General features: G+C 38.4%; 1 protein-coding gene across 2 annotated transcripts in view; it reads left to right on the plus strand.

Moving 5' to 3' along the window:
• The window catches only part of LOC111155427 (thymocyte selection associated high mobility group box), a 299,729-nt gene that overhangs the window by 243,987 nt on the left and 32,441 nt on the right, over positions 1-23,301 (plus strand). For both annotated transcript variants that reach the window (XM_022515581.1, XM_022515582.1), the window contains exons 4-5: positions 7,702-7,983; positions 21,670-21,900. In XM_022515581.1, the coding sequence (XP_022371289.1) occupies positions 7,702-7,983; positions 21,670-21,900 (513 nt within the window). The remainder of the gene's footprint in view (positions 1-7,701; positions 7,984-21,669; positions 21,901-23,301) is intronic.

The following is a 23,301-nucleotide window of genomic DNA, read 5'->3' on the forward strand; positions in this document are numbered from 1 at the left end:
TTTTTGGAAAGAAACTAGGTTCAGTCAAGTTGTTCTGACCCATTATTGAGGATAAAAATACATTTTCATAAAAATGACCAATCTTTCTTTTGAACCTCACTTTTTCCTAATCTTTGAAACTATAGCATGTGCTTTGCATAGATATACTTTCCAGATTTCCCCTCTTTTGATATTATCAGTCTTCAATGTCAGAAGTCTAATAGCAAAAATGTTGAAGTTTATTTAAAATACATGTTTTTAAATAATGAACAGAACACATGAGGAGATCACCTAGAAACAATTTCTTTAATTTGTTTGGACAACAAATAATTTAGCTCTCTCTTGGAAATGCACTTAGGAAAATAATAAATGAAATTTGATTATTAAATTTACCCACGCATTCGTTCTGGTGTATACATTTACATATTAATTGAATCCCTGGCAAAAATATGTAATCAAATTGGGGACTTAAATAATATCAACATTTACATTCTTCTCGTAGGCTCTTGAAGTGCATTATTCCTAAGAAAAATGAGAACTGCTTAGTCTCCTTCCTGGCCTGATTAATCATGTAAGGCTGGATTGGTTACCAAGAGCAGGCTCTCTTTAGATGCTACGAACAGTATTTGTTTGATAGTGTCTATAAAAGGGACCAAGAGTAAGCACTTCTCACAGCCCAGGCCAACAGGGTCCCCTCGCAGCCCCCAGGGAAAGTGCTCAGCAGTGAAGGGTGTCAAATGCTGACAGACGGGGGTAAATGGAAGAGCTTCATAGATTCCTCACGTTCTCTTGTTCCTGCTGCAACTGGCACGCATCCAGGCCTTGCCAGCAAAGACCACAGAAAGCAGCAGCTGGTAAGCTACATTAGCAAATAAGGCCTCGGGGCTCCCCATGTTCCAGGCTCTGTTCACCAACTGCTATTCACTCAAACAGCTGGATCAGAGCAGAGAGAGCCAAGACGTCGTTAGGGTTTTATGTGTACAACTGTTTTGATATGGATTGTCTGCTAGAGGCAGAGATAATGATAGCTTTCAAGGCTCGCATGTTGGACTGGGAAGTGACGCTGACATTTGAAAGGGGAAAACAGACTTTGGAAGGATCGGGAAACACACAGTTTTAAAACACTGAGACGTGGGCCTTCGTTTGTTCTGGTGCCGTTTGAGTGTGCCATTTGAACACCATTTTGTCACTCACACAACTGATGTTGTGGCCAGTGTTTCGTTTGGGGGGTTTCAGTAGTTGATTTATGCCAAAATGTTACTCATTTTTTAAAAATAATCCACAATGAGCTACCTGGGCTGCTTTTTCTTTTTTTTTTTCTTTTTTTTTTTCCTTTTCAAAGAAAAGCCAAGAAGAAGAAAGTGCAAACGCATGCTGGAAGGTGTAACAGATAGTATACTTGAGGATTCTCACTCGAGTTTTGTTCTCACCCTGGAACTCTTAACACTGTAGTGATTGGGCAAGGAGAGGAAGGAACATGGTATGGGTTTCAAGCCATGGATTACATGGCAGGTCACGAGGGAGAACACATGATAACTGCTTTGGTTTCTTAACTGATTTTTTTTTAAAGATTTTATTTATTTATTTGACAGAGAGAGGGAGATCACAAGTAGGCAGAGAGAGGAGGAAGCAGGCTCCCTGCTGAGCAGAGAGCCTGATGTGGGGCTCAATGTGGGCCTCAATCCCAGGACCCTGGGATCATGACCTGAGCCAAAGGCAGAGGCTTTAACCCACTGAGCCACCCAGGCACCCTGGTTTCTTAACTGATCTTAATCAAGCTTGTTCTTTCCATGAATGGAAAGAGGTTTTGAAGGAATGCAATGGAAATCTTCACTTCATCATCATAATCTTCCCCCATGACTTTCATTGACATTTTTTAGCTCCTACGATTACTAAACATTATCAGGAAACAGATCTGATGTTAAAATAAAAAAGCAAAATCTAGCACCCATTTCTGATGGAGTCAGTTTCTCCAGTGAAATGATGCTTATTAAGTAAGAGCCAACAACACCAAGGACTTTTAGCCAAGAAAAAAATGAAGTTCATTGGGTTTGAAATAAACAAAACAAGAAATAAACACATTTGAAAGTAACTTTGAGACCCTTGAGTCCCGAGAATCAGGCAAATGTAGCACCCAAAAGATCAAGGATTTACAATCCTGTTTACAGGAATCTTCATCGTACCTGGCCTAAACATCCCTTCATAGTAACTCAAGAAATCTATGTTAAGTACTGATGATATGCCATGATCAGTGCTACATACTAGGGCTACCCTGGCAAATGAAAGAGATTCTATCCTAGCCTTTTTGAATTTATAATCTATTAGGGTATATCAGTCAAGATTGGGTTTAACTGGGGTGTCTTGGTGTCTTGGTGGCTCAGCTGGTTAGGCAACTGCCTTCGGCTCAGATCATGATCCTGGAGTCCTGGGATCAAGTCCCACATCAGGCTCCCAGCTCCATGAGGAGTCTGCTTCTCCCCTCTCCCTTCTCCTCTCATGCTCTCACTCTCTCTCTCTCAAATAAATAAAATCTTAAAAAAAAAAAAAAAAGAAAGATTGGGTTTAATGACATATAAAAGAATACTCAAAATGACAGTGACTCCAAAAAAGATAGACACTTTCTTTTCATGTTAAACACTCCCACAATAAGTAGTTCCCAGGGTCTGGAAGCTTCATAATAATCATACACTCAAGCACCTTTTTCCTTGTGCCTTCAGTGTCCTAAAGGTAATGCTTCCGGGCTCAAGGCATTTCCCCCTACCCTAGCTCTAGTGATCACACCCACATATTTGCCAACAGGAAAGAACGATGGACGGTGAGACTTTCCCTTTAAGGGGATTTCTTGGAAGTACCACACAACACTTTCACTTACATTTGAGTAGCCAAAACATGGTCATGTGGCCTGTATGGAGCTGCAGAGGAAGCTAGGGAACGCTCTACGGTGGCTAGCCTCTTGGCTAGACAACTAAATACTGGAAGCCTGTCCCTCAAGACAAAAGTATAGAGTGTCAGAGGGTACGGCCTGAGGTTTCTGCCACAAGGGAGACAGACATTATTTAATTTTTCTTTTCATCTTGTGACTAATGTTAGATGAAGTTTCACTGAAAAAAAGAAAACTCATCAAACTGGTTAGTGGGTTTAAACTGGTAGTGTTCATTTCTTCACTTATATACTGACTCAGTAAATATGTTTTTGAATACTTGGAATGCCTATTTAATTAAAAGAAATCTGAAGAGGGATTGAAAAATGCATTAGTCATATTAATGAAGATTACTGTCTAGAAGGTACAGACATATTAGACTAAGAAATTTACAAGTGGTGGCCATAAATTAAGTACAGACAAAATGCTTGGGCAGTTCAGAGTAAGAAGAGTCTGGAAGCTTTGTAGATGATATAACGTTTGAACTTGACTTTAAAATACGTTTAGGGTTTAGATATATGAATATGGTAATAGCATTATGGAATTGTGAAAAGGGTACAAATATGTAGAGCATATTTCATTTTAACTTTGATCTTTGTTGGTGGAGAGATCTGAGATCAGTTAAGCTCTTCCATCCTCAATGAACTTGTACAAAACAGCCATTTCTATAGGGCTGCCTCAAAGGGGAATAATAAGTCTCAATAGATAAAAGTACTGAACAAACCACAAATTACTGAGCAAAGTTTGTTTTTTTTTTAACTCCTCTTAAAATTTTTCTGACAGCAAATGCTGAAAGAGCAACATGGCCAAAGACACTTTTTCGAAGGAAGGAGACATAGGCAAAGAGTAGCAATTAATTGGTTTTGGTTGAACAATAAAGGTATGAAGGACATCCTAGGGAACAAGGTTTATTCATGGCATGCTGAAGCGTTTGGATTTAATTTGGTAGGGAGATATCACTGGGAAGGTTTTGAGCCTGTGGCTTATGAAGATTAATTCTGCATTACTCTTGAGGGTGAATGTGGAGAGATTCTTTATAGTTAAGTAGCCATTGCATGTGAAGAGGTAATGAAGGCTTGAAATACGTGAATGAGTGTGGAAATGAAAATAAGGGTCAACGGAAGAGTTTTTTCAGAGTAAATTCGGTGGAACTCACAAGGGTTTGGTAGGAAAGGGAAGAATTAAAAATTACTAGAACATTTTGAGTAGAGGTGACAGAGAGGATAAAGGTGTCATCAACAGAAATTGGACAAAACAGGTTTGAGAAAGGAAACTTTGAGGTAGAAGAAAGATGACTCAAGCAGAATGTGAGGAAATAATTTAAGGGTGGAAATTTGTAGGAAGAAGAGAAATCAACGAAGGACTTGAGAAGAATCAAAGAGAAGAGCAGTTGTTATTAAGCACGACTTAAATGAATTATTCACAATAAGTTAAAAATTCTGGAAATTAACAGGAAATAATACTTGGGGAGTTGAAGTTTTGTATTTGGCATTAAGACTGAAGTCAGTATCTTTCTAGAAGGAAACCGGTAATCAAAACATTTGCTTACCTTCATGAGCTAACTAATTAATCTTATTTTTCAGTAATGAAACTCCATCCAGTTTAGTTTTCCCCACATTACACATTAGGCAGTGCTTAATTACTGAACCGACTTCTATGAAAGCAAAGTAAAATGGAAGCAATCCTAATTTGGAGATGGGTGTTAATATCTGACTTTCGTAAGTGTATCTGAGTGCTGAAGCGATGACTGTGCTCTCCAAATTGGGCTTGTCACCCTCCACACAGGAAAATTATTCTTTGATTGAGTATTGAAACTGCTGTCTGCCTCACTGAGTATCATGGTGATATGATATTTTTGAACTAACGATCAGTTTGTTGAGAAAGAGGTACCCTGTTGAGTACTTCATTGTCCTTACCCAAACTGATTTTTTATACCACTTCAGTGATGCCCACTCTCTTCTACCAGTAAAACAAATGTGAGAATACAAATTTTAGTACTCAGAGCACTAATTAACATGAAAAGAACAAGTAGGAAGATAACAAAATAGTGGAGTAACTAGGTGCTATAAAATGATATTATAGACTTTGAAGACCATTGATTGTAGTCATACATCTGAAAATTCTGTATGTCAGTCAATTTTAAAATCGTCGTCAGCAAAATCATGTGGAAACCACAATATGTCTGAAAGAGTGAGAAGCAATGGGCTTTAAACAGATAGGTTATAAACTATCATGCTTTGTAACAGGATTTATATGAAGGAGAAATAAAATTATCAATTAGTGGGGCAACTGGGTGGCTCAGTCAGTTAAGCATCTGCCTTCAGCTGAGGTCATGATCCAGGGCTTCTGGGATGGAGCCCTGTGTTGGGCTCCCTGCTCAGCAGGAAGTCTGCTTCTCCTTCTCCTTCTGCCCCTCCCCCTCATAAAGAAATAAATAGAAGTTGTGAATTAATTAAGTACTTTTGGAAAGATCATCTAGTTAAGGCAGGATTTTGCTAGTAAACATTTTAAATGGACAGGGTTATAAAAATGTGTCCTCCTCTGTAGGAGTGTTTGAACATGTACATGAGTGTGGTCTGTTTGGTGCCGGGTTGGGAGAGGGAATGGCCCTATAAAGTGCAGTGCCCATGACGAACATCCATGATTCTGTGCCCACAATAGGAGATCTGTTGCACATGCTGAGAGTCTAAGGAAAAACACAGCAAGACTTCAGGACATTAGAAAGTAGTCCATCTTCTGTGCACTTTGAAAAGTTTGCCCTGATTTTTGTGATACCCTCTGTCAATGGCACAACTTTCCAGGTATCTGTTGAAGCTAATATTATTTCATAAGGAAGATCACATTATAGAAATTACATGAACACCTGAGAAGGGGGGAAAACTGTTTTGGTCAGTGTGAGTGGAAACCACATGAACACATTACCTAAAAATCAGTTTGGGTGGACAACATTTGATAAGGTGGTTTTTTGATAATCTTTAACTATGAATCTCTCTACAGGATGTGTAAAATGTCAAATCAGCTGCTAATATAGTAGGAAGCATCAAAGCGTGGAATTGAGAAATATAGGTTTCAATTCCCACTCTGTGGTTTGGGAAAGTCGTTTAACCTCTCCAGGCTTTATTCATTCATTCATTCATTCATAATTATTTCTATATTCCTCCAACAGACAAGCAACAGGCTTGTGCTTGCCCCTAGGGTTCCTCTTCTAGAGACTGAGAAGGGATCCCTAAACTCCCTTGCAGCTCTATTGTGTATCAATGAACAGTAATAACTGCTTGATGAGGGACTTCATAGACAAGAGAACTACTTTTGGAGTATTGGAGGTATAGAGTTTGAATTATGGGGGAAAATGTTGATTTGCATCAGGACAGTAGCAGGAACAAAACCATGGGATTAGCCTAAGCCTTCACCAAGAAGAGTTAGTCTAGGATGATGCATGGAACGAAGTCAGAGAATGAAGAGGGAGCAAGAGCTAGACAGGTCTAAAGGATGATATTGACTAATCAGACCTCATGGTGGAGACAGTAAACCAAACACAGAGAACACAGGCAGACATCTCCTCCATCCCACCTTCAGTTTCAGATAGATCTAACTAGGTTGGTAAAATGACTAGGCAGCATTGGTAGAAAATGATTTTATTACCAAAAGAAAAAAGAGCCTATGACTAAGTAACTTAATTGACCTTTATAGTATTTCTATGTCGTGGGAACATTTGCAGACAAGCAGTTATGGGGCATTCTGACACCATGTGAGATTTTTTTTCATTGAAACAGAGAAAGATAACATTATTAAATTTTTTCAGTTCTGGAACAGAACTAACCATACATCTCTTCACTGCCCTTCTTCCACCCTCCCAATTTTTTTTTTCTTTTTTCTTTCTTGTTCTATAATCCTCTACTTGCATGAACTCCCCAACACCCCTCAGAATGAAAGAACTAAGCCACTTCTACAAGCACCGCAAAATACTCATTAGTTTAAGTTTGCAAATGCCAGAGAAACATTAAGTGAAATCCACCATACTCCTCTTATACAACACATTTGACCTCTAGATACGTTAAGAGCTTCATCCTCCAATGCTTTTAATTCTAATCCTTGCAGAGACAAAATTCATTGCTTGAATTACAAGAGTGAGTCTCATTAAGGCTAAAAAGCAGTGACCCAGATAGCATAATGGATTAATATGGTGACCTTGCAACTTCGGAGCTTTACTTTCAAATTTGACGGTGCAGTCAAATCATTTCAATAGTCAATTAATCAATTGGTTAATACCAGCCTGTAGTGTTCTGAGTCTGGAAGTCAGTAGATCATTTTAGCCAATACTAGCCTACATAGAATTAAACTAAGAATCATAATACATTTAACTCACCAAAGCTTTCTTAAGTGATCAGTATGAAAGAAACAGGGTTTCGTGAATTGCTATAATGCTGTAATCACTAATAATTATATAATTTTGACACTCTTAATAAGCATCAGTGTTTTGAAACTTATGCCATAAATATTGAATAATGATATATGTTTGCATTCCATTCATAAAGAAAGACTGTAAATAGAATTAGTCGTATATTGAGAAATGAAATATGATGTTGAATGAATTCTCACTATTCTATTCTTTTAGTAACAGAGCCTTTAGAGTGATCTATACCATTATGATTATTCTATTTTAGGGAGAGGTTGGGAGTTGAGGTGGAAATAGGGATAGCTCAGCAGGACATGTTATAGAATTTTCAAAGCCTAAGGAATTAAAAAAATTTTTTTCCAGAAATATGTTTGTGAAAAACTATTCCTGTTTTTATTTTTGGTAGATGCAAGATATTCGGAATCCAGAAGGAACTCAATATGGCTCCCATTCCCAGATGGCAGCCATGAGACCAAGGGGCCAGCCTGCTGACATCAGGCAGCAGCCAGGAATGATGCAGCACGGCCAGCTGACCACCATCAACCAGTCACAGCTAAGTGCTCAGCTTGGCTTGAATATGGGAGGAAGCAGTGTCCCCCACAACTCGCCATCTCCACCCGGAAGCAAGTCCGCAACTCCTTCCCCATCTAGTTCAGTGCATGAAGATGAAGGCGATGATACTGCTAAGGTATGACTAGGTCATTTTGGGGACCTATAGGAAATGCTTGTTGTCTGAAAGGCGTGTTCTTTAACACCTTCCTTGATCAGCGAGAGGTGCAAGTTTATAGCATCCAAATGAGAAACATTGGTGGGGGACATACTTTTTTAATGAAGCGTGAGGTTACAAACTGAATAGATTAAATCACTTGTTTTTCCAATTACATTTTTAAATCCCTAGTAAATCCTTTAAATTTAGATGTATTAAGCATGAAAGTAGATGTCACCCACAAAATGTAGGGTCTGCATTGTGAGTAGGGAGAATAAGTCTCATAGGACTCAACATCCAAAATTAAGCTTAATTCACCACTCATTCAAAGAAAATCTACTTCAGTTGAACAATTTTGTTTTAAAAAGGCAACCTCTCCTGGATACAGTGGTGGCTGTGTGTGTGTGTGTGTGCGCACGCGCGCACGTGTGTGTGTGCATGCGTGTGTATGTGTGTGTGTGTGTGTGATAGAGAGAGAGAGAGATAGTCAGATGAAACTTTTGAGATCATCCAACCCAGCCATTTCATACTGAGCATGAAGAAGGTAAGGACCAGGGATATTCTATGACTCCCTCCCTTAAGCAAAAGCCTGGGTGTTTTCCTTGCTTACGTTTTGTTGACCCCTTGCCAACATGGCTGGCTGGCTGTCTCCATGTCACATTAAGTTACCTGTATGGGAAGATGGGCCTTAAGTGTCCTTAGATTGGAAAATTAGCTATAGAAAATTTTAGTTCTTTACAATATCCCAGGCAGCTTTTTTAAATGACTGCACAAAAGCCAAGTGGATTTTCCCTCAAAAACAACAAAATAATCTTTTCATTGCCTTGGTTGTCAGTCAAGCATCTTCCAAATTTGTCCCCGTGAGAAAGGACTCTTGTGCCCATTTACCAAGAGAAACACTCATAGCTACTTGAGTATTTCCTATTCCTCCCCTTTGTTCCTTTAATCTTACTAATGACCTGTCTCTTGTGTCAGCCCTTTGTTTTCTTTTGACTTTTGCAAGAATTTTATTTTGGGGACATTACTCTGTCAACCTGCTACCAAAAGCAACATAGGTGGAATCTGACCTATATGATTAACTTTTCAATAGCGCCACTACTTTTTTTTTCTTAAAGATACAGATAAATAGTGACTCGGATTTCTTGAGCCTGATGACAAGGACAAGGCTGCTGCATTGACTGTATTTTATTATTTTCAGTATTCTTAATGCTCTGGCATTTGGGACCTTAATCCTAAAAAAACTACTCCTTCCAGTGCTAGCTAATTCCAAGAGAGAGAATATGACTCCCCTGTGATCTCAGTTTTGATAAACCAACCAGTCCAGAGCCCATACCCTGTCATCTCCTTCATCAAACTCAATATTTTCTCATTGCCCTAAGTCACCCCAGGACCCGGTACCAGACAACTGGGAACCACCTCTGTAGCCCATGGTCCACTGAAATTGTTCAAACTGTAGCCAATCCTTAACTTATACAGCATACCTACCTCATGTGCCCCATTCCTTCCCACCAAAAAATCCAGTAAAGGATCTGGGGTTGCTTTCATGCTCTGCCCTCTCTTTCTATGTCTGCCTCCTAAGCCATCCTGAATGCTAGGCTGTGCCCTCCATTTCTAGGTATATAAGTAATATATAATAATAAGTAATATAAACTTCCTTCCTGACAGTCATTTCTTTATTGCTATCTTAATCACTCCTGATTAGAACAAATCCTGACTACCTTTTAGAAGAGCTCCTCAACCTCATCGACCAGGCTGGTCCTCTCCGCCTTTGCAAGCTCTTCCCTGTTGGTCAGTGACCCATGAAGTAAGGCAAAAAGGCAGGAGAATAATTGATATTATATATATAATTTATTGGGCTAGTGACAGCCTGACCTTTAGCTGATCATTTAGAGGGTAAGATAATCTTCTTAAGAAAATGTGTATTATTCTAAATGGAATGTAACAGTCGATGAGTACCAGCACCTAAATGTGAACACCAAGAATTTGTTTGTGGCCAGTGATTTTGATATTGGGTTATGTATGGATAACTCAGGTTAATGTCCCAAACATAAATTGTATGTACTCTACTGCAAGGGAAAAAATTCATGTTCTGCCTACATTAAAGATCAATTTGTGCATCTGGTTTATATCTTTATCAGTATTCATTGCTGACATTTCAGGAAATTAATGCAAAATTAACATCTTCTGACAGAAAATTCTGTGCAGGATTGTCTTACTTAGAATAGCATTTTGCACACTCTTCAACTTATATGACGAGAAGACTGAGTAGAAACCAGAAATTCACATAATTAACATTCACAGATTCTGCCATTTCCTCTTGCCTCATAAGGTCCATATCTTGTAATTTTGCTGAAGCATGAATTTGTATGTTAGAAAGTTCCAGGCTGGTGTGAAACTTTGCCGCTCTGTATCCCATCCAATCACTCAACATCCACATCATAAAATAATTTATAGCTCATCATTAATGATTATGCAAGCACTGTAGAGTAGAACTTATATTCTATAGTGTTATATTCTTGAATTGGCCATGTGTGAAGGCCAAGGGATGGATTTCTCAAGAATGCCCTCATTAAAATGGCTTTTTGTCTATATAGACATTCTCAAGTTCAAGTTCATACTTAGTGTAAGTGTATTTTCCATCTCCAGAAAATCTACCTTCCCACTCCAGCTCTGCACACTGTTCTTCACCTTCTCTCCACTCCAAAACTGGATTACCCATTTATTCAACTTATATTTATTAAATGGAAAAAAAAAAAAAAAACCTTGATGAAAATGCCCAAGCATTCTTCATCACAGTAAAAGATTAAGCTGGAATTTTCCCCTTTATATGTGAGCAAGATTTATGTGGAATGTTGTACTACCACAGCTCCAGTTAAATGTGAAAGAGCATTAAGTCAAAAAGATCGCTTAAATCATTTCTAACAAGAGAACCAAAAAAGAATATTTAGTCTCATACCAAGAAAAAAAAAAAAAAAAGCTTTTAAAACTTCCCTCTTCACACTTTGAGCTCTTGTAAGCAATTACATATTAAATCCAGTTTATCTAATTGAACAATTAAAAGAAGTAAGTTTGTTTTGACAGGGAGAAATAGTGTAAATACATCAGTAAAATAAATTATCACCTTATAAACGCTTTCCATGGTTCTCATTGCTACAGAGCTGTGTTGACAGCCTAAAGTCATAAACTAGACATACAGTAAAACATCAAAGAAATATAAACTTGGGTAGCTTGTGGTTCTAAGCCTGTAATCCAGGACTTGTAATACAAGAGACACTGTAAGACACTCAAAGTATTTGGCATTAGAAGTATATTTTTAGCACAGCGTTCCCTTTCGGGAAATTACAGGCTAAGAATCATAGTATATCTTTTTCCTTTCTTTTACTCTCAATTTTTCTGCTTCAAGTATCCTTAAGTTTTATATAGGTCCCTCGTAAATGGCATATAGTCAGACAATCTTTACTTTTAAATGAAACCGGCTTTATTTATATTCATCTAATTACTAAAATTTTTGGGTTTATTTCTCCATTTAAGTCTGTTTCTTTTTATTTGTCCCACATGTTCTCTGTTTCTTTTTCTCTTTACCTTCTCTTTTTTCTATCTTCTTTAAGATTGTTCTTGTTTTTCTCATTCTATAATTTTCCATGGTAAGCTTGGAAATTTCATCCTTTCTCCTTATTTTAGTAGCTACCTCTGATGCACAAATGTGTAAAATTCTAACACTGATCAATATCTTCACTCTTCTTACATTATTTAATTCCCAACACCTCCCTTCCAATTTGTACTGGAATAATTATTATTGTCATTTTAATCATAATTTAATTAAATGATGTAATGTAATAAACCCCATGAAACATGATTTTGATTATTTTTACAACCTTTTTTTCCTGGTAGATTTTTTTTTAATATTTAATATTTTCTTCCATATGACATCATTTTCCCCTATGCCTTTAAATTTTTCTTGCATGAGGATTTATTGGGAACATAATTGCCTTAAAAAGTACCCTTACTGGGGGCCTGGGTGGCTCAGTGGGTTAAAGCCGCTGCCTTCGGCTCAGGTCATGATCCCAGGGTCCTGGGATCGAGCCCCGCATCGGGCTCTCTGCTCAGCAGGGAGCCTGCTTCCCTTCCTCTCTCTCTCTGCCTGCCTCTCTGCCTACTTGTGATCTCTGTCTGTCAAATAAATAAATAAAATCTAAAAAAAAAAAATACCCTTACTGTGTATGGAATCTTAGACTGATACTGATTCTCTTGTATCCTAGTGAAGATATTCTATTACTTTATGACATCCTGATTTTCAGTATTTCTTTTGGGAATTCTACTGCCTCACTGTCTTTTCTTTGAAAGTAATCTGCCTTTAATCTCTGAATAGTTTTAAGATCTTCTCTTGCCTTTGGTATCCTGCAGCTTCCTTGTGATGTGTGTGGGTCTTTAAATTTATTGTGAATTTAGGATTTCTATTCTATATCAGTCGCAGGAAATTTCCAGCCATTCCGGTTTTCAGATATTGACTCTACTCCATGTTTGCTCCCTTGTCACTCTGTAATTCTGATAAGACACAGGCTAGACTTTCTTTCATATTTTCTTGCCCCTTTGTATTATATTCTAATTGACTTATTTATGTCAGCTTTTCACTTCATAATTCTCTTTTCAGCTAGATGTGATCGGAAATTAAAGCTGATCTCGTGAGGTTTTCATTGCAATTATTTTATATTTCTAGTTTTTTTTGTTTTTTTTTGTTTTTTTTTTGTTTTTAGATTTTTTATTTATTTATTTGACAGACAGAGATTACAAGTAGGCAGAGAGGCAGGCAGAGAGAGAGGAGGAAGCAGGCTCCCTGCTGAGCAGAGAGCCTGATGCGGGGCTCGATCCCAGGACCCTGAGATCATGACCTGAGCCGAAGGCAGCGGCTTAACCCACTGAGCCACCCAGGTGCCCCTATATTTCTAGTTTTATTTGGCTCTTTCTCAAACCTGTTGGGTTGCCTTTTGAGTTGCTTGTTCTTTCTCCATGTATCTTTTGTTCCTTTGGCAGTTTGCTAATTCCAACACATTAAGTCTTTTGAGGTCTGTTTCTATCATCTGTAGTTGCTGCTGGTGCTTGGTTTTGATGCCATATTCCATTTTGATTTTTGTCTTTTAGCGTAAGAGCTGATGCTCATTAGAACTTTATGAGGATTCTATCAGATGTGGTCCAAGGGAGAGATTCTTCTAAGGATGATTTGCATTTGCTTCTACCAAGCATCTTGGACCATTACAATCTAGAACCCCTCCTGGCTTGACATTTTTCAGGTCACCCAAGTACTATATATTCAAGGTATCAATCCTTAACTAATGCTGGTTTCTGTTGGTGAATTACCACAAAAGATAATTTCCACTCGGGACTCAGTACTTTTCTTGCAGATTCTGAGAGGGTGCTTACAGGGGAAGTCGTTCTATCCCAGCATGGCACTGAGAACCTAATTCTTTTCTGTCCTGACTTTGATAGGAACCCTCCTGTTAAACACGCCGCTTTTGGTCAGCCATGAGCTTTGTCTTCTATCTACCGTGCCTTTGACTCAATTTTACCAGGCTCAGCAACTATCTTCAAGATGAAAGCCGCCTTCAGTATTCTGCTTACTCCTTTGAGTTCCTGCTTTCACTTACTTTTTGCTTTTAAGGGTTTCTTACTAATCTGCTAGTTCACCAATGCATGTTTTTCACCATGCTGGACAGAAAGAAGTGTCGTTTCTGTTTTTGTTTTGTTTTCGTTTTCTCAAAGCAAATAGGATAAGTCACTAGAGAAACAATTAAATAACCTTTTTAAAAAGTGCTTTTTATTTACCACTGTTCTGAAGGCAAGATTCCTGAATAAACTAAAAATGATAAGCAAACAGGTTTCTACAAACACGAAGTGAAATCAAGCAAATGTCAAATCACATTATCTAGCAATTGGACAGCAAATTGGTACTGCAAAGTCTGGGATTTTTTCCACCCTGAGCTGTGTTTATTATGCGATTGTTCAACACTTCACATGATATAATAGAATACGTACGATACTTTTAAAGAATTTCTTAGACCCCAGCCATTGAAAAATACACACTCCTCGTTTATCAAAAATAAGGTATCCCATTGGTTAAGGCTGAGCCTAATGAACTAGTTCTAGGGGAAAATCATAAAATTCAGTCAAACAGCCATTTAGTACCTGATTCTAAATAGTTGTTCCTAAAATCCATCTAGTAATTAAATTATACTAGGGGAAAGTATTTTCAAGGCATATATGTTCTTAGATAATTCATGCCCTGGATAATTGAGCACATTTCATTAATTCATGAATAAAATAAAATGAAGTTAAACATTAGCACCCTTTGCCAGCCTTCTTGCGCATTCCCCTCGATCCAGAAGAATAAGAAGTGAACATATTGCCCTACTCAGGCAAATTTGGAAAAGACCAAGTGAATTCAACAAAACTGTTAAGTACAACTGAGAGTTATATGTGATTACAATCAACTCTGTCCCTCACTTTAAAGTAATTCTTCTGGACAGTAGCCTAAAAATCTTAGTCTTACATAAGGCCAGTGAGTATCTTGGCCAAACTCATCCTAGAACAATACTCAGCTATGTTTGACAGAATCAAGGATCCTTAAAAATGAATTTGCTTTATAAACTGTGATACAGATTCACACTTGTGAATCATTTCAAAAGTAAGGCATTTCATAAACGTTTTTTTATAATTGATGTTTTGAGTCACTGAATGTACTGTTATTATTAATGATAATAATAAACCTGATTGCAAAATGAAAGAAGTATTACAGCCTTGCTGATTTCACAGTAACTAGATGACTTACTTTCCATGCTTATTTGAATTTATTCTCATAAGGGGATTTTAGACGGCATCGTGTAGAAAGGAAAGAGAGAATGTATTTAAGTAGAGCGAAAATTTTTCACTTACAGCAACAGCACCATCACAAAAAGTGCTATGATATGCCCTGTTTCTATGGCGAAGCTTTTATAATATTTACTTTATATGATAAGAGTTATAAGTGGAGTTCTGTGTTGTTTGTTCAGCCTATTATGCAGATGGTGCTTGATTAAAATCTATTTTAAACTACAGCGATTACTGCAGCGTCGTGTGCATTAAACAGCTCTCCCAGTTCCATTAAAGGCTTTGGGACCACGGCAGTTTATTTTAAATATGCTTATAGACGTTTCTAACTTCTCCAGGGACATTTCAATATCAGTGATTCTCTTTCCTTGAGAGTCTTAACGCCTGTGCTCTGTATTCTTAAGAAGTATTATCCAAACAACAGCATTCCTGCACGCTTTTTTAAAGTGAAAAATTATTGTTTTCTTGTGATAAATAAGTTAAATACATCACTATAATTAAGCAATATGACATGACAGGAGTGGATTACCAGAAGCCTAAGGTTACCTCTAGGGATTTTAGAAATAAATCGATGTCTCCAAGTCAGTTGCACAAGGCCGATGCATCTTTGTAAAGCTGATGGGAGAGTAATATTTATTTATGCATTTGTGTGTGTCTTTATTTATTCATTAGTGTTTTAATTGAATGTGAAATAAATCTATAGGTGATCAGGATGACAGGCAGGGCCTCAACCTAGCCATGTTCGTAGGTGTTAGGATTGTCATACAACTTATATACGTGTGTCAAAGGTCCTTTGTCTTGGAACCCTGCGCCTCGCCCAGTGCTGTGGGACACAGCAGGGGACATGTTTGGTGATCTACTGCCTGCGAGACCCCACCCCAAGGCTGGGAGAAAGGAAAAGATGAATGGTACCCGGTCCTTACTTTCAAGGTGCTCGTCATCATGGGGAGTTTCTATTTTGGTGTTAGATGGTTTCTTCTCTATTCTAAAGACTATGATGTTGGGATCCAGTTGAACTCTCCAGGCTTAAAACCCTGGTGACTTCAGAAATTTTGCAGTCTAAAAAACGCCCAGTGCACAGTGATGTACTGTCCAATAGAGTCGTCGCTGGGCATGCGTGACTGTGTACATTTAAATTTAACTAACTAAAATTGAATAAATAAAAAATGCACTTTATCAGGTGTGGCTCTATAGCTACATGTGGCTAATGGCTCCCCTTTCAGACAACACAGAGAATATTTCCATCTTTCCAGAAAATTCTGTGAGACAATGCTGCTCTAGACTCTAGAAGTCAGGGCCTCTTAGAAAGTGAGGATGTAGAATGATAAGCTTTCATCCATCTACGTAGGAATTCAGGATCTTGGCAATCCTCAAAATTAAGGTTCAGGGACCTATTACAAATCCATTTAGCTAATTTTTCTACCACAATCATATCCATCACTGTTGTCCATCCCATATAGCCAGTGGTCAGAAGAGCCAGGTATCTTTCAAAATGCAATCTGTTACTGGCATAAGTGCATCCAAATGATAACAACATTTTTTTCTCCAAGGAAGCTTTGAATATGAGCAATGATCACGTGTTTTTCGAAAGTGCAATGAAACTATCTCTACAGGCCTTACAAATCGCCAGTTCATTACACAAAATCTAAAATAACAGCTCGGGGTGCCTCAGTGGTTCTGTTGGTTAAGCGTCTGCCTTCCGATCAGGTCATGATCCCGGGGTCCTGGGATTGAGCCCCGCATCCGGGTCCCTGCTTAGCAGGGAGCCTGTTTCCCCCTCTTTCTCCACCTGCCGCTCTGCCTACTTGTGCTCTTTCTCTGTCAAATAAATAAATAAAATCCTATAAAATAAAGCAAAATAAAATAACAGCTCATTTCTGTACCCACAAAAACACAAGAAAAATGGAAAATAAAAAATAAGACCCCCCACACATCAGGAGGTTCGTGTGGTCGACACCCTTGAACTTCACATACCACTGCCCAGCGACTCGGATGCATTAGATGACAAACCACAATAGGGAATTTTCATTCCACTCTATTGCAGCCTAAAAGCAAAGACAATGTGCACACCCAATAAGTTTTTATACAAAGAACACTGAGCAATATAATAAATGATTCCTTTCAAAGCACATTTTATTTTCTTAAAAAAATAGACATCTTTCATGCATTGTTTTTGGTTTTGCTCTTTCTTCTCTGTGAGCTGTGGTGAAAGGGCATTAGTTTAAATCATAGTTCCGCGCCACAGGGACAGTTCTGTAAGTGGTCCGAATAGCATGATCCGAGAATGTAGCTGTAGTGACCTCCTTTAATTACTGAGGGAAAGGCAGTGAATCTTAAGACATGAATATTTTGGGTATCTACTTGAGTGGCAGATAACAGAGGTTAGCATGAGTATTTAAAAGAAAGGCATATCAGGGCACCTGGGTGGCTGAGTCCGTTAAGCATCTGACTTCGGCTCAGGTCCTAATCCCAGGGTCCTGGGATCAAGCCCCAGGTCAGGCTCCCTGCAGAGCCTTTTCTTTCTCTCCCACTTGCGCTCTCTAGTTCTGTCTCTCCAATAAATAAAGTCTTTTTAAAAAATAAGAAATTAAAAAAAAAAAAAAGGAAGGCGTATAGATACACTCTTGCTTTGAGGCACAGTGAGGACAAAGCAGATGAAATGCTATGAGACTGGCTAGTAGACTGGCGTTGGAGGGGGGATGACTCTCCACCCTCACAGCATAGGGCTCTCAGCTACTCCGTCGGGTAGATAGGTGAAGGCCCCGAGTTATACCTCATAATGCATAAATGGCATCTCCTGAGCCTTGAAAATGGGAGGAAGAACTCATGAACTGCTTGCTTCTACTAAACAAAACATGGGAGTTGAGCAAGACTACATCTGGCTAACCCTACAGGATAGGCCAGGGAAGAGGGAAAGCTTCCAGACAACAAAATGGATCGGTTGCTGAGAATTGTTTGGAGTTTCCAACAGGGTTGTCATACATTACTTCAACATGGTAATTTGTGGTTTTGATACACTTGACAGAACTTCTTACTGGGTCTCACAGGTCATCCTGCTTCCTTGGGTCATCTGTAGAGAGTAGGGCCGTGTTATCAGATGCCAGAAGGCAGTTCTCCTTTCTATTGCAACACAGCATCACACATTCAGCAGATCTAAAATTTGCACCCTCCCGTCCAACATAACAATTTAAAAAGGAAAGCAGCATGAAGATCAGTGATCCAAAGACATTTCTGGAAGGCGGAGATGGGAAATTATTTACAAAATTTGGGGAAATCTTTTAAGAAGTACACTTACATTGCATCATGGGATACTTACTTCTGTGATTAACAGTTGATTATTTTCCAAAAAGATGTAATCTGCCATCATAGAGGTTTGGATATGTCAGCTGGCTAATTTCTTAATAGAAATTTAAAATAATTCCAGGTAAAAATAATAATAATAATAAATAAAATAAAATATCAAAAAAATTAAATAAAATATCAAGGTAGTATTCCATATGGAGAAGCATTCATCTTCATACACTTTGTTCCCTATTTCCAAATATTTCCAATCCTTGATGCAATATGACCTCTAATGTCATATTCCCTCTGTTTTTAATATTATTCATTGTGGACTTTGTTGATTCTTTTCTATTTTTCTTTTTAATAAATATTTTATTCTTATGAATATAGGAATGGTCATATTTACAAAACTTGAATCTTATAAAAATGCAAAGAAGAAAATCATAAAGACTCAGTCTATAGCCCAGAGACATTACTGTTAACATGTCAAATACTTTCAAAAAATTTTTTAAATCTTCTGTTTTCTGTCTTACCACATATTTGCTTATTGTCTTAAAGTTTTCAAGGAAATTAGTTTGGTTTAATTTCCTATTACAGAAACCATTTATGCTTTGATTCATTTATTCTTTAAGGTACATTATTATTTTAGATTATAATTTTTATTACTATTATAACAAATGTTAAGCACTTACTATGTGTCAGGAACTGTGAGAAGTGCTAGTGAACAAAATCACCCGGGTACCTGCCTGCCCTAAAAATGCTTATGCTCTGGGGCAGGAGAAGATCTAACAGATAAATTATTATATAATTAATTACAAGTCTGATATGTGCTATCAAGGAGATACAAGTGAATCACACAAACTTGACTGAGTTTGAGATGCTTTAATAAGACTTGCAAATACAATTGTCAAATAGCAGTTGTTTCAATGCATTCAAAGTTCAGGGCAAAAATGAATTTGACAGTCACCCACCCACAAAAGATAATGGAAACCCTGTGTACCTATGAGATCACCTAAGTACAAACTCACAAGAGAAGATGGTCTACAGCAAAGACATCGGGAAGGCTACAATTGAATGGCTGGTTGGAGGAGGATGAGCAAAGAGATGATTCTGGAAACAGAGAGGCCAGCGAGGTAGTAGTAAGAGCCAGAGACAGTGATGTCAGGGTGACCTTGGAAGAAAGAGCATTCACAGAGAGAAATCAAGTGAGGGGAAGATGGAAAAGTCCATTGAGGTTAGCAAAGTGGCCCTTGGGGATTTATTAGAGCTAAGTGATGGGGAAGGCACCCTGAGGCGAGTTGCAGAGACTGCCTACAGCCAGCATGGACAGCAACTTGAAGGAGTTTAGTTGTGAAGAGAGGAAAGAAAGAAAGATATGGCTAAGTGTAGCCAATAGGAGCAAAGAGAAAATTCACTTTTTTGTTTGCTTTGTCTCTCAAGTATTTAAGTACCGGTATTTAAGTACCCTAGAGTTAAGGGTGTGTCTGAGCCCGGGGTCTCTTATTCATAGCATTATGCTTAATTAGTGTAAAGCCTGGGCATCTGGATATTATTTAGAAGTTTCCAGGTGATTCTAAAGGGCAGCCATATTTGAGAGCCTCAGTTCTAGATCATACTTGTCCACATGTTTAGTTTAGCGCTAACACCAGTTTGTCCAGTAGCAACTCAGTCCCAACATGCCAGACTTCTCACAGATTCACATGGGGACCAGTGATTTCCCTCACCCCTCAGATCCATCCTGAGAAAGTTATCTTCTAATGTTAATCTCCCTTAGTTTGCCAGGTTCAAAGCATCCTGTCCCCATGGAGGGAGTTTGATCTCCTTGAATAGACAATTTCAAAATGATATTCTTTTAATTATCTTTCTCACTAAAAACAAAGCCCAAGAATTCATGTAGCTTTTCCTCTGTCTCCTTGGTTCTTGGAGCATTTTTTTTTTTTAAACCATGACTACATGACTTCACAAATTAATATTAAGGTCATTTCTTTCCATTCACTCAGTGAATGGACATACCACCATGTCGTATTTAACACTGGAATATCATTTTAAAGTTTTAAACAACAACAAATATATATCATCTCAGTAATCACAAAATGGCGCTGAACTGGTTTGCAGAGAAAATGGAGGCCCAGAGAAATTATATCATTTGCCCAAGATGACAGAGGTAAAGGATAGTAAAGGAGGGCATGAGTCTAAATCCTCTGGTGGCATAGCCACTGGTAATCCATTGCTGACAGCTGCTTTACACAAACTACCTTGTCTAGCAGTTTGCCCGATGAAATACGTATTGTTCGTATATATCTTTGCAGAGAGCAAAAAAGCAACAGCAGCAGAAAGTGAAGATGTAGTGATGTAGTACCTCACGTGCTCATGTCAGGAAATCACACACATGCGCATTTATGCAGAAAGCAGCATGAAGAGAAGATCCACAGACTCAGCACTATCTGCTACTCAAGTAGAGTCACAGAATTATAGAGCTAGAGAGAAATCCTAGCCCAAATCTCACATTCTATACAGGTGAAGTGACATCACATATTAATTCGTTAATATCAAAGGTAATATTCAAATGCAGATGTTTTCATTCAGTGTGTCTTTTCCCACTTGCATCAAAATAGCCATTAAAAGCACCCAAATATCTGTCCTCGAGGACAATGGAGAAAATAGAGTCAATTTTTAAACTGAGTACAAAGCTTTTCTAGAAGTGTCTAGAATCTGGAGCCTCATTTCCAGAGATGTGCTTTCCAACATGGGGGCCGCTAGCCACTTATAACTATTTAAATTTCAAGCAGTTATAATGAGATAAAACTTTAAATTTTGCTCCTTATTTATTCTAGCCACATTTCCAATGCTCGTTAGTTACACGTGACAAGTGGCTACCATTTAGAATAATGCAGATTATAGAACTTTACCCTTGTGGCAGAAAGTTCCACTGGGCATCACAGATCTCCCTAGATGATGCCGGTCACAAAGCCATGAGCACTGCTAGATTTTCCCAACAGCATTGGGAAGGCCTTAAATGCATCAGCAAAAGCCATTCAACTTTGTTTTTGGACATGTCACCCACCATGGTTTGAAAATCATACTTAGGAAGAAGAAGATAAACTCCCCAGAATAAAACAAGTTAGATTGTTCACACAAAAGGGGGAATCTGCTGTTGTCACAGTTAGAATGCATCTAACTGTGCTTCTGAGGGCTGTCATTCAGCAGCCCTTGTGAGAAAAGTGAAAAGTTGACAGACAAGGGATAATATTTAGTGGTATAATTATATTATAAAAAGAACCAATAATACTATGTTAAAGTTATGTAAATGATGCTGAAAGAAGGATAAATATGAGAAGTACAGGAAATATGAAGTTAGTTTTGCCTGAAAAACAGCACGGACAAAACCAAGTGCCCCTCGGGAATGTCTGGGTTCGTGTGATGAGTGTGAGCGAGTATGTCTGTGTAAGCCTCAAAGGAGAGCAGTATGATACATTGCTAGATTTTCTCAGTTCCTCCGTAATTCTGATTTGATGTTTATTTCAGATCAACGGTGGAGAGAAGCGACCTGCCTCTGACATGGGGAAAAAGCCAAAAACCCCCAAAAAGAAGAAGAAGAAGGACCCCAACGAGCCCCAGAAGCCTGTGTCTGCCTACGCGTTATTCTTTCGCGATACTCAGGCTGCCATCAAGGGCCAAAATCCAAATGCTACCTTTGGTGAAGTCTCTAAAATCGTGGCTTCCATGTGGGATGGCTTAGGAGAAGAACAAAAACAGGTAAGAAAGAATGCATAGTGGAGTGGGAGCCCACGTGCTTTAAGAATGCACATGCATTCTTTAAAAAATGGCTTTGGAGGACTTGGGGTGAATTTTTCAGATGCCAGAACTAAGGCTGAGCATGTGCCTATCTGAACCAGACTTCAGGAGACTTTCACATCATTTTATACTCCTTTATCGCTCCTTCATAAATAGCCTGTTGGTTTCCTTTGTTTCAACGTTTATATACTGTAGTTACTTTTGGAAGGGCTTTGACATGTCCCAGCCAGGATGACATCATACCTTAATGTTGCCAATGTGATCGTAAAAACTAAAAAAAAAAAAAAAAAAAAAAAGAATACTGAAAGTATTTTGAAAACTGTCCACACCTCTCTTTAGCACTTGCTATTTACCCTTTGGTCATCAAAACCCTCTTTGCTCTTTGCTGAAATGAACCTCAGATTTAAGGGGTTTCTACCCTTAGCCATTCCCTGAAGAACACCAGAGTATGTTATTCAAACCCACATATACCATAATTCTAGGCTGCGTTAAATAGGACCAGATGCCTGGTTATTTCCTTCTGGTGTGGATTGCCATGATATTTGAGGACCATGCTTAGGGGAGCCACATGGAACATCCTGCATCTCAACCATGGCAGAAAGAGCCCAGAAGGTCTTGAAGTGGATGGGAATCATGGAGAGAGAGCCAAGAGTTCAGTACATAGAGGTAGCCCTCAACAAAGATGCAATATTGATCCCATATTTCTAAACCCAGGACTACATTGCCATTGTCACCATCTGGAATTTTTTTGTCCAAAAAAAAAAAAGACAAGTATCATCATTATGTTACAGTCATTGAAACGATTATCTAGACACAGCTGTAATTACTGCAGGATACCAAATGGTAGTAATGACCTATTAGTCTCATGGCTGATTCTTGATAGAGACCTCTACCTTTCTTTATCAGATCCAGGGAAGTAGGTAAGAAACACAAAATCTCAAAGCTATATATATCTAGAAGTACCTATATATTGTGAATATCAATCAACATCTAAATGTATACAGTTTCTTCCTCTTTCAAGAACACTTTCCCAGGGGCGCCTGGGTGGCTCAGCCTCTGCCTTTGGCTCAGGTCATGATCCCAGGGTCCTGGGATCGAGCCCTGCATCGGGCTGTCTGTTCAGCAGAGCCTGCTTCCTCCTCTCTCTCTCTGCCTGCCTCTCTGCCTACTTGTGATCTCTGTATGTCAAAAAAAAAAAAAAAAAAAAGAGAACACTTTCCCATAATTTCTCTCATTTGGTCTACTGAATACTCATGGATACTTTCATCTAAATTTTGTAGATTATGAAATAGAGCCAGATAGTCAACTTTATTCATGTAGTCATTCAACAAGTGTTTGTTGAGCATTTTCTATGTATCCCAG

This window comes from Enhydra lutris, unplaced genomic scaffold, assembly GCF_002288905.1.
Source record: "Enhydra lutris kenyoni isolate GAN:26980312 unplaced genomic scaffold, ASM228890v2 scaffoldscaffold41, whole genome shotgun sequence".
NCBI lineage: Eukaryota > Metazoa > Chordata > Mammalia > Carnivora > Mustelidae > Enhydra > Enhydra lutris.